The sequence below is a fragment of the Cynocephalus volans genome, chromosome 4 (genome assembly GCF_027409185.1).
Source record: "Cynocephalus volans isolate mCynVol1 chromosome 4, mCynVol1.pri, whole genome shotgun sequence".
NCBI lineage: Eukaryota > Metazoa > Chordata > Mammalia > Dermoptera > Cynocephalidae > Cynocephalus > Cynocephalus volans.
In genome coordinates this window covers 159903959-159920800 of record NC_084463.1, presented here as the reverse complement: position 1 = coordinate 159920800, position 16842 = coordinate 159903959, and the positions used below count along the sequence as shown (strand labels likewise).

At 55.9% G+C, this 16842-nt stretch overlaps 1 protein-coding gene across 3 annotated transcripts; it reads right to left on the bottom strand.

The window, feature by feature from the left end:
- Window positions 1-1792: 1792 nt before the first annotated feature.
- SLC22A12 (solute carrier family 22 member 12) lies at window positions 1793-9089 on the bottom strand. Of its 3 annotated transcripts, none has more exons than XM_063095740.1 (10): window positions 8688-9089; window positions 7801-7904; window positions 7159-7313; window positions 6914-7082; window positions 4662-4785; window positions 4397-4512; window positions 3413-3627; window positions 2835-2943; window positions 2404-2607; window positions 1793-1856 (listed from the first exon to the last, which is right to left on the bottom strand). In XM_063095740.1, exons 1-10 carry the CDS (start codon window positions 9087-9089, stop codon window positions 1793-1795), a joined length of 1662 nt encoding a protein of 553 aa, XP_062951810.1. The 3 variants fall into 3 exon arrangements, with proteins under 3 accessions (XP_062951810.1, XP_062951811.1, XP_062951813.1); XM_063095741.1 differs by having other exon boundaries at window positions 7261-7313; XM_063095743.1 differs by lacking the exons at window positions 6914-7082; window positions 7159-7313.
- Between the last annotated feature and the right edge of the window lie 7753 nt (window positions 9090-16842).

Sequence of the window (16842 nt, the reverse complement as noted above, 5' to 3'; positions counted from 1 at the left end):
TGGGGCCCCAAGAATGCTGATCAAGGGTACTAAAGGCAGTTAGGTCTCAGGCGGGCAGCAGACAGACAAGACAGAAAGTCCAGGGAAGGCTACGACCTTCTCATCTTTGGGCATCTTTACAAACAGGATCTTCACCCCTGCCCCTCTGCCCTGGGGGTCTTCACCGAGGGGTGGCCATAGGCAGATGGCTGAAGGACAGATCCCCCAGAAACCTATGGGCTGCAGCTGATGAGAACAGGCCAGGGAGTAATCCCATCTCCTGGGGGAAAGGAGCTGCTTTCTCTTTTCCCACTGACCTTCCATGTGTGTGCGCACGTGTGTGCACGTGCATGTGCACGTGTGTGCATGTGCATATATGCGCACGTGTATATATGTTGCTGGGGTGTGTGTGTGGGGGCTGCATAGCCCTCTGTTGAGGTGCCCAGAAGCAGTGACAGGCACAGGTGAACCTAGAAACCATCTGAGCATGGACCCCAGGTGGCTCAGCTGTTTGGCCTGTGGGCAGGGACCCAGCTGGGCAGCGAATGTCTCCTGCCTGCCCCCATGCCTCTGGAGTGCACTGCACTGTGTTTCCCCGTGATCAGGGCCAGTGGGGTCCTGGCTGGTTCTGAGAGGGATGAGGAGGCTCATCACTGGATGCCCAGAGTATTAGGTGGGGTGTTGTGGCTGGAGCTTGGTTCTGGAGACCTGCAGACCATGGTGCAAATCCTGACTCTGCCCCTCCTGGCTGTGTGTCATGGACAATCAGTTTCTATAAGCCTCAGTTATACCATCTGTAAAATGGGACAACATCTACCCCACAGGGTTCAGGAAAAGATGAAATGAGATGATGCTTTGGGGCTCCCAGCACGGTGCCTGGTCCACAACAGGGGCAGGATACAGCAGCTCCTCCAGCCTGGCATTTGGTGCAAGACAGCTGACCTGGGAAAGGCCCAGCCCAGTGAGGAGCCCCCCCCCCAGGGCTCTCTTCTCCTTCCCCTGACCCAGGCAGACCCTGGGGGCTCATTACTGAAGTAGGTGAGGGGCAGTCGCTCACTGTTCCTTTACTCATTCTTTATTGAGTCCCTCACACCCATGCCCCTCTGGCCGGCTCTGTGTGGAGCTGGGATGTGGGGCAGTGGGACCAGCCCGACCTTCTGGGAGCTCATAGGCTAGCAGGTGGGAGGAGACTGTGGGTAAGGGTTTCACTAGTGCCTTGGGTGGCCCTGGACCCCTGGAAGGAGGGGCCTTGCCCTGGGCTGGGAGGCTGAGTGGAGATTGTCAGGTAGAAGGTGGGAAGGGGACTGCAGGCAGAGGACATGGTGGCTGTGTGGCTGGAGTGTGGAAAGGTGTGGGGAGGGGCTGGAGCAGACGGGCCAGGCTGCCAAGGGCCTGTGGTGCAGCTGAGGAGCTGAGTCTCCAGTGCGTGTGCGGGGCCAGGGGAGGTTTGAACATGGCTGAAGGTCAGCTCTGAGCTCTGCAGCAGGTGGACGGGTGCGGGGTGAGCACGGAGGGACAAGCACAGGGTTGACAGGGCCAGCCTCTCCCTGGGCCATAGCCCCTCTCTTTGCAGCTGCCATGAGTGGGGTGATGGTGCACTGGGCAGCCTCCTGCTAATCAAACCATCCTTTGCCCCTTCTGTAGTGAAGGGGACTCCTCAGACAGTGAGAGAAGCAGCCCCATGGAGGGGAGCAAGGACCACAGACAGCAGCCTCTGGACCCTTTGGAAATGGAGGCCTTGGTTCTCCTGCCTTCTCCAGAGGACAGAAGAAGCCTCCTCCTCCAACTGTCCCATCACAGGCTTCCCACGAGGCTAAAACTGTGTGGATTTCAGGACAGGGCACCCTGGTGTGCGGTGTGCTGCTTTTCTTAATGCCCTGTTTGGGAAAGACACGGAGGGGTGTGTCTCAGGAGTGCAGAATGACCCCTGACCCTTGACCTGTGTCCATCCTGAGGACTTAGAAGATACACCCATCGGCTCTTGGGGCCCAGGACTGAGCTCCTGAACACAGGGTGGAGAGAGGGGTGGGCAGTGAGAGCCCTGTCACCCATCTAGGAGCTTTAGTGGTAGACTCTGGGGCCTGGGAGGACCCCCAACAGTGGCCATCACACCCCCAGATTTCCCTCTCACAAAGGGCTACACACTCCCTTCCCCTTGGCCTCTCTGAGGTGGACCTGAGGTAGCTGGGCCATGTGGGCCTGGAGTAGCAGAAGGAAGGAAAGAGGACAAAGCCCACACTGTCAGCTGAGACCCAGCCCTGGGCCTCCACTCTCCCAAAGATGTGCTGTGTGACTCTGGGCCAATCCTATTCATCTCTTCTGGGCTTCTGCTTCCCCCTCTGTCCAGTGATGGGGTGGGTGGCCGGGCCGCCCAGGGTTTTCTGGAGGGAGGGAGGAGACAGTCCCAAGGCTGGGTCCACTCACTGGTTCTGCACGTCTTGGATGGTGTCAGGCAGCGGCAGGCTCTGGGTCTCGGGCAGCAGCAGTGCAGCCAGGCCACACAGCACTGGCACTGTCCCATATACCAGAAGGGGCAGTGAGGGGCCATGGATGCCCAGCAGCCAGACTGGAGGCCCCAGGATTGCTCCCCCACGGGCCGCCATCTGGGCCAGGCCTACTGCTGTCATCCTGCCAATGCAGATGCACCTGTGAGTGGCCACTCTGCCTACCCATGGCCTTGACCTCCCACCGTGGCCCAGCCCCACTTGGCCCAGGGAGGCCTTGGGATGCACCTTGGCAGCCCGGATCCCCTGGGAAGGGAGATGCGTGGCACAAACATCCAAGTCTGGGGGAAGCCACCCCGTTCACCTTCCCAGCCCAGTATGTCCACTCCTTGGGTCCAGGCCTGGCCTCACCTGAGCACCGTGGGGAAGAGCTCGGCAATGTAGATAGTCATGCAGGTGAAGGCAGCCCCCACACCCCCCAGCCCCAGCACGGCCAGGGCTGAACGCAGAGTGCCCATCTCTGTGGATAGACATGGGGTTAGTGGGGTTGGTGGTGCAGGCCTAGGGTCAGATGGGGGCTCCCTTGAGCCCAGGAGGCTTCTCCCTGAGTTCCAGGCCTGTCTTTCCAAATGTCTGTGAGTCATCTCCACCTGGGTGTCCCCAGACCCCACACATCACCCTGTCCTAAGTGGTCTCATGGCCACTCCTCCCCCCAATCTGCTCCCCACCCAGACACCCAGAGCCAGACCCCGGGAGGCCTCTGACCCTCTCACTTCCCTCCCCCTGCAGTTTGCCACTGAGTTCCTCTCATTTTATCTCCACAATTTTTCCCGATGCTGCGCCTCCACTCCCTACTGCTCCCTGTTCCCAGCGAAAGCCACAACCGTCTCTCCCTAGATGCCCCAGCAGCCTCCTTCCTGACTGGGCCCTTCCTCTAGTCCAGAACCCCCAGGTAGGGAAGCCCCTGGCCCACAGCCCCACCTGCTCACCATGGGGCACCAGCGTGTTGGCCAGGATGCAGAGCCCCGCCAGTACCAGGGATGCAGCCTGCAGGGGACGGCGGCCCAGGCAGCGCAGCAGCAGCAGGGTGCCTATCTTGGCTGGGATGTCCACCACCCCGATGAGCACCTGGAGCAGGAAGATGTCACTGCCGAGGGCCTGCAGGTCCAGGGCCAGGCCATAGAAGGTGAAGCCAAAGGCGAACCTAGGGGCAGGGGGCAGGTGCAGTCAGGCTGGGGAGTGGGCTGCTCCTCTGCTGTTCGTTCTCAGCTCCAGTTCCTGCCCTCCTGCTGCTGGCTAGATATGGCCTGGATGGGCTCAGCAGACTACATTTACCAGGCTCCCTTGCCAGTGTGGCTTATCACTGGGTTTGGCCAAGGGGAGGCGCTGATGAGAGGCTGGAGGGTGGACAGGGGAGCAGTCAGGGTGTTTCTCCTGTCTTCTCTGTTTGGTTGCTTTGTCTGGGGGTGACTGTACCCTCCATGGCCGCAGCTGCCACTGACCAAGCCCTCCCTCTGTGGCCTTGGTGGCTTTGGTCTCTGCTGGGTGGCCTGGGTCCTGGGCTCTGATCATACAGCCTTCCTCCTCCCTGTGCTGTTCTCTGTGCTGTGCCCTCCTCTCGTTGCTGTTCTCTGGTGGCCTCAGTGTTCCATGTGGCTCTTAAGCTCTCCCAGCAGGTTTGCTGTGAATCCTCCTCAAGTCTCTTCTATTGTCTCTGCCCCTTATCAACCCCACTTAGTGAGTCCACCTGGCCAGGAGGTTTCCTGCTGGAAGTCTGACTGACAGAGGGGAAGGTGGCTGTGCTGTCGGCCTTGTCCTGGAGGTGCTCTCCAGCCAGGGGGACCAACAGCAAAGTCAGCAGTGGCCTGGCCACATGCCTGCCAGAGCCCCGATCCTGGGTTCCTTGGAGGCTGGCAGCCTGAGTGTGGCCAGAGGAGGAGGCTGGGCAGGGGGTGGGGGTTGAGGGGATCTACCAACACAGCGAGGAGACACAGGTCCGGAGGTGCAGTCCGGGCGTGCGGAGCAGGGTGACCAGGCTGGCGGGAGACTGGCCCGCGCTCAGCTCCTCCTGCATGGCTGAGAGCAAGACCTGCGGGGGCGGGGGTGCAGTTGGCACTGGGAGCCCCTGCAGGCCCTCCTCCCAGAGACCCTCATCCCAGGAGCCCTTGATCAGTATCCCAGGGGGCCAGGGAGAAGGTCTGAGGGTCCAGGCCAGAAGAGGGCCTGGCCCTGCCTCACCTCAGTGGTCAGTGTGTCCCCTGTTGCCCTCCGCCCATTGATGGCAGCCACTCTCTGCAGCTCCTGCAGGCCCTGGTCCAGCCCGCCTGTGATGAGGAGCCAACGTGCCGACTCTGCCAGCCACCTGGAGTGGAGGGGGCGTGGGAGGAGGTCCCTGCCTATGGCCCTCACTGCCCCTCTGTCCCTTCTGCCCAAGGGGGCAGCCTTGCCAGTGCCCACATGCCCCAGCTTTGGGTAGCCGAGGACAGTGGCAGGCAGTGATGGGCCCTGTGGTGTGTGGCAGCCGTGCTGTCTTGTCTACCCTCCTTCCCCAGCAGGCAGCCTTCTGCCTCCCTCCATCTCCCTTCCTGGGGTTGGGACTGGGGATCTGTTGTTCTCACCGTCCCTGGGCTGGCTGCCGAGGGTGGGGGACTCTGTTGTCCCTCTTCTGTCTCCCTCCCGACCTTATAGCCCTTCATCTGCCTCACCCAGGAACCAGACCTGAGTGGACCTGGGTGCCATAGGGACCCCCGGTGGCTACAGGACCCCAGTCCTGCAAGACTGCCAGGATCGCCCACTGTCCTGGCAGCTCCCATGTCAGGCTGCCCTCCTGTCTACCCCACAGCTGCATCTTCCTGCCCAAACAGCTTCACACCCACCCAGGGGCTCAGGCTGGGAGCAGGGTCTATGATACCACCAGCCTCCTCTGTCTGCCCCTGGTCAGCCACCAATTCCCATCCCCTCTCATGCCCTTCATATCTGACCGTCCCCACTGCCCTGTCTCATGCAGTCCAAGCCCGCTTCACTCCCTGTGGTGGGACCCAGCCCCGATACTAACCCGTCTCCCATTACCCTCAATATCAATCTCTCCTCTGACTCCATCTGTCTTGCTTGTCGCTGTCATGCCTGGAGTCAGCCAGTGCCTGGCACATGGGAGGTGCTTAGTAGTTACTTGTTGGATGAATGAAGTAATGAATGAATGAATGAATGAATGTGGGCACTCCCACAGCACCTGTGCGGGTATGTTTTCCAAGGAAAGTGGGGCTCAGTCCTGCGCCCAGCATCAGCATGGGAGAATTAGAGGGGTTCCCCAGAATCCACACTGCTGACCTTTGCCCTGCACTCTCCACCCTCCATCTTCTTGGTGATGGGGATCAATCTGCTGTCCCAGAAGGCCACTGTCAGGCACGATTGCCTCCTCGCAGAGCCACTGTGTGAGATGTAATTGTCTCCTGCTTTGAGGAGAGACTGCAAACCAATTGTTGCTCAACTCCAAGCTGTTGAGCAGGAGATATTTGTGGAGTCAGCCTTCCTCGTGGTGCAGGTGCAGGTGCCTGCCCCCTACTGGGCCCCTGCTGTGCTTTCACGCAGTGGCCATGATGGCTGAGCAACTACTAATGTAGGGCCTGCATGTGAATGAGCCAGGCTCAGTCCTACCCTCAAGGGGCCTCCATCCATCCGTTCATCCATCCATCCATCCAACAAATATTTATTGTGCACCTACTATGTACGAGATGCTTGGCAAGAACCACACCTGATTTATTTCAGGAAAAGGCAGACACTTCATAACCTCCCATATATGCCATCCCTGTGTGGGGACTGTAGAGTCCCCTCTGATGAGTGTGTTATGGTCCTTGTTCTCTAGCAGACAGACACATGCTTCAGTAATGTCAGGATGTGAGGCAGACTGCAGCTGTGCCGTATGTGTGTGTGCACATGTGTTGTGTGCATGTGTGTGCTATGTGTATGCATGTATGTATGCCACGTGTATATGTGTGCATGTATGTGCCATGTGTATATGTGTGCATGTGTGAGCTGTGTATGCATGTGTGTGCCGCGTGCGTGTGTGTGCATGTGTGTATGTGCATGTTGTATCGTTGTATACCACCCCTCAGCCTGGCATAGTGCTGCCATGCTTGGCACAAAGGAGGGGCTCAGAAAACAGGTCTGGAGGCCCAGATGCCGAGGCAGGTAGGGACTGGAGAGGGAAAGGGCCATGAGGTGATGGGAGGAAGGAGGGAAGAAGGATGAGTCGGAGAAAGAGGCACCTGGGAGGGGCAGGGCAGGTGTCCCAGGTGCTTGAGTCCTAATTAGAGTGGGTGAGCATCTCATGCTGTGACTGGCCCGCTGAGCCAGGCTCCTCTGTCTTTCCTCCAGCCCATGTGGCCCTGGCCTCCAGCACCCTTCTGTCTCCAGGGAAAGGAGAGTCTCCTGTCCCCCAGGTGGAGAATGGGCAGGGTCCCTTTAAGGAAGGGATGGAGTGTGGCACCCACCAGGAGTACACAAAGCAGAGGAAGAAGGGGGCGGAGACCACCAGCTGCAGCAGCGCCCAGTCGCGCACTCCGTAGGCCACTGCACCCGTCAGGACCTGGCCGAAACTGAAGCCCAGAGAATTCAAGGTCATCACCAAGGGTTGGGCCTGTGCTGATGTCCACTCCATCACTGCAAGGAGACCGCGTGGGTCATGCCTGGAGCCTGTGCAGAGCCTCCCCTGCATGGCACCAGGTCAGGGACCTACAGAGAGTGCCTGTGTTCATCATGACACCCGCCACGGCAAAGGCCATCAGGAAACGGAACAGACAGTACACAGGGAAGGCGGGGGCAAAGGCAGCCACCGTGCCTGCCACGGCCAACTGAAGGTAGCTCCAGGTCAGCACCAGTCTGCGCCCGAACCTGCAGCACACACACAAGCACGAGGGTGCAGGAGCCCGTGGTGCGCGGTGGCGCCGGCCACAGCAGTCTGGACCATCAAGAGCTTGCCCCCTGAGCTGAGGCTGATGCTAAAGCGACACTCACTCGTGAGCATAAGGACAGTCCCTGGTCTGAGCGGAAGGCACTCTCAGTGGGGACTGAGTTCCCTGTCAGCAGGAGCACTCAAGCAGCTGCTGAGGGCAGGTGCGTGGCCGAGAAGGGTTAGCTGTGAATATCTGATGGGAAGCAACGACCCTCTACAACCCCAAGGCTCAGAGAGGGTGTGAGACTTACTCGGGCAGCACAGCTGCAGGGTGGCAGATGTGAGACCCACACCCAGCACTCTGACGGCAAGCAGGAAACTCTGGACCCAATTGTGAGAGGCCAGTTTGGGGCCAGTCAGGGCAGGGGCATAGGAATGCAGGGATGGCGATGGGAAAGGAGGCCTGCCAGGCCTGGGGGTACTCACCTGTCTGAGGTGTAGCCACACACAGCAGCTCCCACCAAGACCCCAGCCAGGTAGATAGACTGAGACATGGGCCTCAGGGCCTGGGAGTCACACACCAGGTCCCACTGGTGGGAGAGGAAGGGAAGCTGTTCTCAAGAGGCTGGGAGCCCAGGCAGGTGGGGGCAGAGGAGCTGGATGGGAAGCCTCCAGGGAGCTGGGTGTAGGTGGCTGGCCTGGTGACCTCTAGGGACATAGAGCAGCAAGGGTACTCACAGGCGTAGCTTGGCCTCATGAGGGATCTCCTGTCAGGTTTGCCTAAGCCTCTCCATGACCCCCTAGTGCCCAAGGATTGAGGACTTTCTCGTCTCGTCTGCCCCCTTCCCCTGCCTCTCCCACTCTGCAACAGCCATGGTCTGAGACCCCTCCTGCCCTCCGCAAGGCCACTTCCCTCTTGCTGGGATCACTTGCCCTTCCCCACTTGCCCAGATTTGCCCAATGCCGCCTTCTGGGATGCTACCTGGGGTTGTCCCATATTCCATGTGCTTTGGCCTAGGGAATGCAGTGAATGGTCACTGAGTCCCCCTGTGACTGTGTTGCCAGAGTCACAGCTAAGTGTGAGCAGAGCTGGGACAGGGTGAGGCCAGCGAGGTGTCCAGGTGCAAATGCTCGGATGTGCCCACTCTCAGGTGCCGCCCGTACTCCAGTAGCCTGGGGTGGGGGTGGGGGCCAGTCTTTGTCCATAGACTGATTCCTGCCACCCAGGGGCTGAGAGCCGACCTGAGAATGAGGGAGGCCTGGAGAGGTGGGTCCCTCTAAGGACTGGACCATTTTGAGTCCAGCCAGCTGTCATCTGTGACTTTGACCTCCAAGGGGCCAGGACTTGGGGTGGGTGTGGGGGAGGCCCTTACCTTGGCCACAACAGTGGAGGTGAAGGTGCTGCGGTCATAGACCCAGCCGTCCAGGCACGGCTCCGTGGCAGCCTCGCTCCAGTTGGTGGCCGTGACATTGGGGTCCAGGAGCTGCCACTGAGGTTGGCGGAAGCGGCGACACTGATGGGGCCCCTGGTTGGGGCCTGGCGGGATGGAAATGGCCAGGAGGGCCTCAGGACCCAGGGCTTCGGGGACACTGGCCTGGGCTGTATTGTTGTCCAGGAGGGGCACCCAGCAGCGGTGGTCGGGCACAGCGGCCGAGAAGTTCTCCAGCATGCTCTGAGTGGTGACCCACATGATGGGGACCACCAAAGCCACAGTCTGAAGAATCTGGAACCTGCCCAGGCTGCCCACTTGGTCCAGGAGTTCAGAAAATGCCATGGAGGCTGCCCAGGGCACCCAGAGGATATGTCCACTTTACAGAGGGGCCCAGGTCAGAGGGGCCAACGCAAGTGGCCTGATTTCCCGTGGCAGGACCCACACCAGCTTCCCCAGCCGGGCAGCTGCGAGCATGTCAGGGCCACTGACTGCTAATTCCAGGCCAGAGCTCTCTGGGCACCCGCCAGTCAGGGTGGCTCTAACTGGGACCTGAAGCCACCACTGTCTCCCCAGAGATACAGTTGCCCTGGACTTCCAGTAAAGTGAGGAGCATGGAGGCTGGTCACCCAGTCCGGAATTTAAGTGTGACTAGGTGACACTGGTGGAATAGGGTTTAGTAATCATTTCCTCAGTCAAAGTTTAACCCGGCTCTGAGGCAGGCACGGCTGCAAAGGCCCGCAGCTTTTGCTGTGGCCTTGGAGGGCTATCCTGGTCTGTGACAGGCCTGGGTGGAGACCTGGGCTCTGGGTCTCAAAGTGGCTGTGACCAGGCCATGAGCTGACCCAGGAGAAGGCAGGCCAGGGATCCTCCTAATTTGGGGGCTGGTGTGAGCCTTGAGTGACATCCTGTGCTCGAGGACATGCAGTCAGCTGTGAGGACCTCTGAGCGTGTGACCTGAGTCACTGCAGCCATCCTACCCCCAACGCCTCCCAGGCTGTGTGGCCTGGCCCCCCCACCCAGGGCCCTGACTTCAGTCACCTGCTATCGTTGACATCCCGTACCCTTTTGCTGTTACCCTCTCTTGAGCCCTCATTAGGGCTTTCCACCTTCACCAGACACCCAGCAGATTCCTCAAGCTCAGTACGTCTAAAGCCACCCGAGATCTCTGCCCCCTCCCCACATCCACTCCTCCCAGGACCCTCGCCTTGGCTATGGCCAACCACCGCAGGTCCCCTGACCAGAACCCCTGTGTCTTGGCTCACATCTCCTGATCCTCTCTCTCAACCCCATCAAGCTCTGATGATTTTGCCTCCTAAGGATTTTTCCCTCCCCATTGCTCCCACTCCACAGCTGTCCCCTCCCTGGTCCTCCTGCCACTGCTCCTGCCCCTTCAACTCATCCCCACACTGCAAGCCCTCATGTCAGATCCTGCTTAAAAGCCAGGGGACATCCAGTCAGCAACAGCTGGCCATACCTTCCCAGGGGAGGGGGGCAGGCAGCATGTGTGCTGGGGTGTCAGGAAAGGTTGGACCAGGGCCAAGAGAACCCCCCTTAGTTGCAACGATTAATTCTCCAGACTAAGGGGCCAGAGGACATGAAGCAGCAAAAAAGTGTGTGTGCATGTGCGTGTGCTTGTGCGCACGCATGCATACATGTATCCACTAGTGCATGCACATACATGCGTGTATCCATATGTGTGCTCATGTGGGCGTGTATGTACATGAATGCATGCACACATGTGCAATTCAGCAGTTATGGCAACCCAGCCATTTGTTCTCATGTGCTTCAGACACAAGACTGCCCATCCGGGGACTAACTTTTCTCCCATCTGCTTCTTTCTGCCTTACCCACTCTTCCCTCTGCCCCTGCACATAATGCACCAAGTGCAACCTCTTCGCCTCCTTGGACTCTATGCCCTGACCCATCCACTGCTGCCTACCTGTGCCCTGTGCTGGCTTGCTTGGTTCCAGCCATCGCTCATACTGTACCCCCAGCCTGAAGTGCCATCTCCAGACTCTCCTTTGGGCCACATCCTGCATGGACTGCAAGTGCCTCCTCCTCCAGGGGGCTCTCCTTGCTTATTCCTGCTTATACCTGGGGCTCGGAGTCATCAGTGAAGCTCCATCTTTATACTGTCCTGCACTTTTCTATTACAGTCCAGCTGGTCTTATTTCCAGTCAGTTCCCAGAGGACAGAGACCCTTCTTTAAAGCCTCTTTGGATCTCAGTACTGATTTGGACAGCAAATGGAGGTTCCATGAAGACTTTCTGAAGTGCATGGGTAGTTTTTAAAACAATTTCCATTTTTCCCCCCGATTATAAAATTAATTTACACACCTTCCCCCAAATTCAGAAAATACTGAAAGGTGTAATAAAAATAAAAGTCATTTCTAAACTCACCCAACCGGCGATCACCGTTGTTCACACTTTGGTGTAAATATGTCCAGACTTTGTTTTAGTAACTGTTACGTTCAGCCTCATCAGCCTGGGCTGCCAAATAAGCTCAACATCTCCTTTTGTAGAATCCAAATGAAAAGCCTCCGACTTTTAATTAGTGGTTTTAACCGGTCACATTTATTTTGATGACTGACATGTTTGGACTTACATTTTTGTCTTTACCATATTTTCCCTTTAAATCTTTATTTCTTTGTTTCTATTTTCTACTGAGTTCATTGAGCTTTCCTGTTTTATTGTCTGCTGTCTTGGTTCCGTAGTTATACATTTTATTTCTGTCATCCTTATATTCGAACACACAAACTAGAAGCTGTTTTATACCATCTCCTCTCTTTAAAACTGCCACCTCCTCTTCCATCCTCTCTCTTAATAGTTGGCGTTCCTTCTTATGTCACTAAGGAAATAGAGGCCATGCAAAGCCCACAGTCTGATTCTCTCACCAGCCGCCCTGCCTGGGTGCCTCCACACTCTGCCTTCTCTCTGCCCTGTCTGTGCTCTCTCTCATCCGTGTCTCTCATCCATGCCAACCCTTCACTGTGTACCTGGACCTACCCCCTTTGCCTGCTCACCTCTCCCCTCTCTTTGGCATTTGTCTTTCTCCCTTTACTGGATAATTCCCACCAATGTACAAATATGCTAGTTTTTCACCAATCCTCCAAAAAAGTCCCCCTCTCTTTGAACCCTTCCCTCTTCAGCTTTTTCTGCTTCTCTTATAGCAAGATTCTATGAAAGTATTATAGACATTCATCTCTAATTTCTCTCTCCCCATTATTTTCTTGGATTCATCCCAACCGAGTTTTTGCCCCCTCGTTCCACTGTTCTCCAAGCTGCTGGATTCTGCGGCACTTTCAGTCCTCATCTTACTTGAGCCTTCACAGACTCCTATCCTTTTCTTCCTGAAGACACTTTCTTCCCTGCACCTCCAAGATACCTAGTTTTCCTTAATCTCCTTGGCTGGTTCTTCCTCTTCTTCCCACACTTTTAATTTTGGGGGCCACAAGGCTCAGTCCTTCATCATCTCTTCTACTTTCTCTGTTATCTGCTCCATTCAGAGCTTCAGCCCAGACCTCTTCTTGGAATGCTGGACTTTGAATCCCACTGCCTGATCTTAGGTGCCTAATAAATAAACATCTCACACTGAGCACGGCCAAAGCTGAGCTCCTTCAGAATGTGCTTCTCCTGCAGCTTTCCCCATCTCAGTTTTTGGAGACTTTATCCTTTCAGTTGCTCAAGACAATACCCTGCAGTCATCTCTGTCTCCTCTCTTCCTTTCACGCCACTTACCATGCCAGGAAGTCCCATTGGCTCTACCTTCAAAACCTGCCAGCACATGCTCACCTCTCACCTCCTCCATTGCTGTCACCTTGGCCTAAGCCATCATCATGTGTCCCCTAGATCATTGCAGTGGCCTCTTACTTGGCCCCCCTGAGTTCGCCTTTAATTTTTTACACTTTGTTCTGCAAATAGATAAAGGGATTCTGTTTTACTTCAGTCAGACCATGTTACTGCTGTGCTCAAAACCTGGCTCACTCAGAGTAAAAGCCAAAGTCTTTACAGTAGTCTCCCTCTATTTCTTCTCTAAGCTCATTTCCTCCTATCCATAATCTCTCCACTCCAGTCCCATTGGCCTCCTTGCTGTCCCTTGAGTGTACCAGGTACGTCTCTGCCTCAGGGCCTTTGCACTTGCTGTTCTTCCTGCCAGGAACTCTCTTCTCCCAGAGATTCCCATGGCTCACTTCCTTCAAGTTTTCGTTAAAACGTCTTGTTCTCGGTGAGGACTGCCCCGACTACCCTATTTAAACTCTGACTGCCCCCACCCTTGGGAATCCCTAATTTCCTTTTCTGCCTTTTTCTCCATTGCTTACCACTGCCTATCACAGTTCATATTTTCCTCATTTATTCTGTTTTTGTCTAGCCTCCCACCACTAGAATATACGCTTCTTGAAGGTGGGCACTATGGCTATTTGTTCACTGCTGTATACCCATTGCCAGGAGCAAGGCTTGGCACATAGTAAGCCTGCAATAAATACGGACTGAGTCAACCAGTCAATCAATTAATTAATGAGCAAATACTTAAATTACATGATATGAGCACACTCTAAAATTCATCGAAATCAACATCCTCTTTGCAGGAGATACTCAGTTCCAGTGTCCAGCTCACTAATTTGCTCTTTAGTTGAATTCATTCTTCTTTCTAGTCCTTCTATTGAGATTTTTATTTCTGAAATCATTTTAATTTCAGAATGTATAATTTTCATTTCAAAATCATTATTTGGTTCTTCCTATAACTGCCTGTTCTTGTTTCCTAATTTCCACTTCTTGTTTCATGGATGGAATAATTTCCTTTATCTCTTAGAGAAGACATTAAATGTACTTTTCTGGTTAATATGGAGATTCGTGATTGAGCAGATTCTACGGAGCACTGATGACGCATCAGCCACTGCTCTAGGCACTGGGGTTGCAGCAGTGAAGAAAGGAGGTAATTCCCTGCCTTTGTCTCAGGCCGGGGGCAAGATGTGCTGGTGGGGCCGGGGAAACAGACCAAAAACTCAATGAATAGAATGTAACAGCAAGTAGCAGCATAAGTGGTAGAAAGTGAAGGGGGCTGCTTTAAGTGGGACAGTTAGGGAAGACCTCTCTGTGGAGGTGACATTGGAAGAGACCTGAATAGATGAAGGGACAAGGCATATAGCTGTGTGAGGAAAGAACATTCCAGGCAGAGGGAAGAGCCTATGCCAAGGCCCTGGGGTGGGCATGTGCATGTATGCTCAAGGGGTAGTAGGAGGCCAGTGTGGTTGGGCTGTCCTGTGGTGACAGCAGCTGCCTCTGGTCCCAGGCAGCAGGAGCACCTTGCACTGGCCATCTCTGCTACAGGAGCTCATGTGATTGTGTTGTTGATGCCTCGTTTCCAAGGTGAGAGAGAGTGGGGCGAAGTGAGGACAGAGCAGTCATGGGGCCAGAATATGCAGATCCTTGTGGGGTTTGGAGGAGAGGAGCCACATGGTCTGCCTTATGTTTTAAAAAGACCCCCAGCTGCTGTGTGGGGAGCAGACTGGAAAGGGAGCAAGTGTAGAAGGAGGGGGTCCCCCAGGAGGCTGTTACGGTCTACCCGTGCAACGACGAGCATCACGTCTCGCACATTAGGGCAGGTGGAGAGAAATGCTTGGACTTGGGGTATACTGATTGGCTTTGGATTAAATGCAGTGCTGAAAATGGAGAAAAGGGAGAAATCTATGGTCAGGTGGGTGGAGGGTGGGGATTCTTACCCAGATGGTACACACTTGGGAGGAAGCAAGTTTAAGGGGAAAGGAAATCCTTTGGCTTTGGATGTGATGGGACTGGCCTCTTAACCATCTGGTGGTGGCATCATGGAGCAAGTTAGGAATAATCAGGACACAGAAGGCATTCAAGTCACAGGTCTGGGTGGATTCACCTAAGGATGACTTTTCCTAGCAAAGAGATGCAGTTTGAGACTGAGCCCTTGGTCTGTGATTTTTGTAGGTCGGGAAGAGGATCCAGCCAAAGAGATTGTGAAGGCAAAACCAGTGCGCTACAAAAACCAGGACAGCGTGATGTTCCGAAGCCAGAGTGGGAAGTATCTGGCAGCCAATCAGTGACGCCAAGTGCTCTGAGCGGGGGAGGCACATGAAGGTTGGCCTCTGGATCTGGCAGCACGGACTTCTGAGACTGTGGCTTGTGGGTTTGCTGTGGAGTGATGGGGTGAGATCCAGACAGGCAGGGGTCCTCACTGGAGGCGAGGAAGTGGAGCCAGTGAACACAGACATCTCATTTAAGGAGTTTCCCTGTGAGGAGATGCAGGAAAATGGGGACGTGGTTTGAATTAGTTAGAGTAACGCTGGCTGCCGTAACAAGCAAACCCCGAGTGTATAACAGCTCAAATACAATAGATATTTATTTCTTGATCGTACGAAGTCCCAGGGGGACTTGCTGGTTGGTGGACAGCTTTCCTCCAAGTAGTGTCTGGGAACTCAGGTTCTTCCTTCCCATTGGTGACTCTACATGGCCATCTAGGTCACTGTGCCCATGTACAGCCAGCCATGGAGGGGAGAGAGGATGGGGACTCCACCTGCATTTTGGCTGCCTTAGCCAGGAATTGACACACTCTGATTCTGTTCCCACTCCACTAGTCACAAGGCCCCACCTGGATGGCAGAGGGTGGGTGGGATGGCAGCTCCTGGCGGGGTGGCCACTTCACAGCCTCAGTGCTGCATTATGGAGAGGGGAGCGTGGGTGCTGGTGGACAGCTGGCCATCTCTGCTGCAGGGGCTCCCACGATTGTGTTGTTGATGCTGAGTTTTCAAGGGGGATATATTATGACATGCTTGTTTGCTGACGGAAATCATCTGTTAGAAAGGGAAACCTTGAGGATGTCAGCAGGCGTGGGGATATTTGTTGGAGCAGAGTCCTTGAGACTGTGAGAGGGGACAGGACCCAGAGCATAGTGGAGGGCTTGGCCCTAGGAGTTCATTCCTGGCTGCAGGAGGTGAGGGCGAGCATGTGGACCTAGACGAAGCCCCTTTGGTTGACGTCATGTTGGGAGGACAAGAAAGGCCGGTGAAATCAGAATCAAGGTTGGCAGCTGAGAGTGGGGAGGTGTCCCAAGCGTGAGCACAGGGGAGAGCTGGGAGAGGGACAGACAGGAGGTGGGTCTGGTTGGAGCCGATGCCCGCTCCAGGGCCGTGATAAGATCTGGCGAGTGAGACCGGTCATCCCCGGGCTGTGTTTCTCCAGCCATGCTCCACTGCTAGGGGCAGGCATGGAATGGACAGAGTTGGGTTTGACGGCGCAGGGGGCCTGGCCAGGCGACAAAGATGGAGAGAGAGGGGGAAGCTGAGTCGTGCGCACATGAAAGGGATGGCGGGAAGACGTTCCCTGGAGTCTCCAGGGGCGTGAGGACGCGGAGGCAGAGACAGTGCAGAGGAAAGAGCACTGGGTTTTAGAGCCCAGTGGGTTGAAGGACTGTTATGGTCCAGGTCTAGAGTGGGAGGCCGGGGCGGAGAGCAGTGGGGTGAGAGGTGGGTGGAGGATGAGATTTGGGGAGGAGGGAGGTTCATGGAGCAGAGAGGCCAGTCCACTGGAGCAAGACACCTGAGGGGAGACCATACTGTTGAACGGCTGTGCATCATCCCGGCCCAGAGCCAGCCTTGGTGACCATCAGGTATTATTACTGGCGAGATGGCATAGTTTCTGCAAATGGGCACGAGCAACTGTTTGTCAATATGTTTTGTTCTGGACCTGGGGACGCACTGTGTTCGTCTTTCTGGCTGGATCACACACTGGGTTTTTTGTGATTCCTCCCAGCCCCCGATGTCCTGTGGTGACAGCAGCTGCCTCTGGTCTCAGGCCAGGCAGGAGAAAGGGCAGGCAGGAGCGCTTACTGTTCGTGACTCAGCAAAGTCCACAGTCTGAATCCAGGCAGGCGGCCGGAGGAGGCGGCGGCCAAAGCCGGCTGGGTTTGCTCAGCACCTGCCAGGGCTTGGCGCCCCTGTGGTCCCCTGGATCATGGGAGACAACGAACATAGGACCAGAACCTCCACTCTCCTCCCTTCCCTCATCTCTGTGGGCTGGATTCTTTGAGGGGATGGTGCTCCGGGGAAGAGGCTCTGGGTTGGTCCCTTTGA

Coding starts and splice junctions, on each gene's coding strand:
- SLC22A12 (XM_063095740.1), bottom strand. CDS start 9,089: ATGGCATTTTCTGAACTCCTGGACCAAGTGGGCAGCCTGGGCAGGTTC. Junction 3,628..4,396: donor TGTGTCTCCTCGCTGTGTTG/GTAGATCCCCTC, acceptor CCCTGCCCCTAG/GTTCGCCTTTGGCTTCACCT. Junction 2,608..2,834: donor CTCTTCCCCACGGTGCTCAG/GTGAGGCCAGGC, acceptor CTGCATTGGCAG/GATGACAGCAGTAGGCCTGG.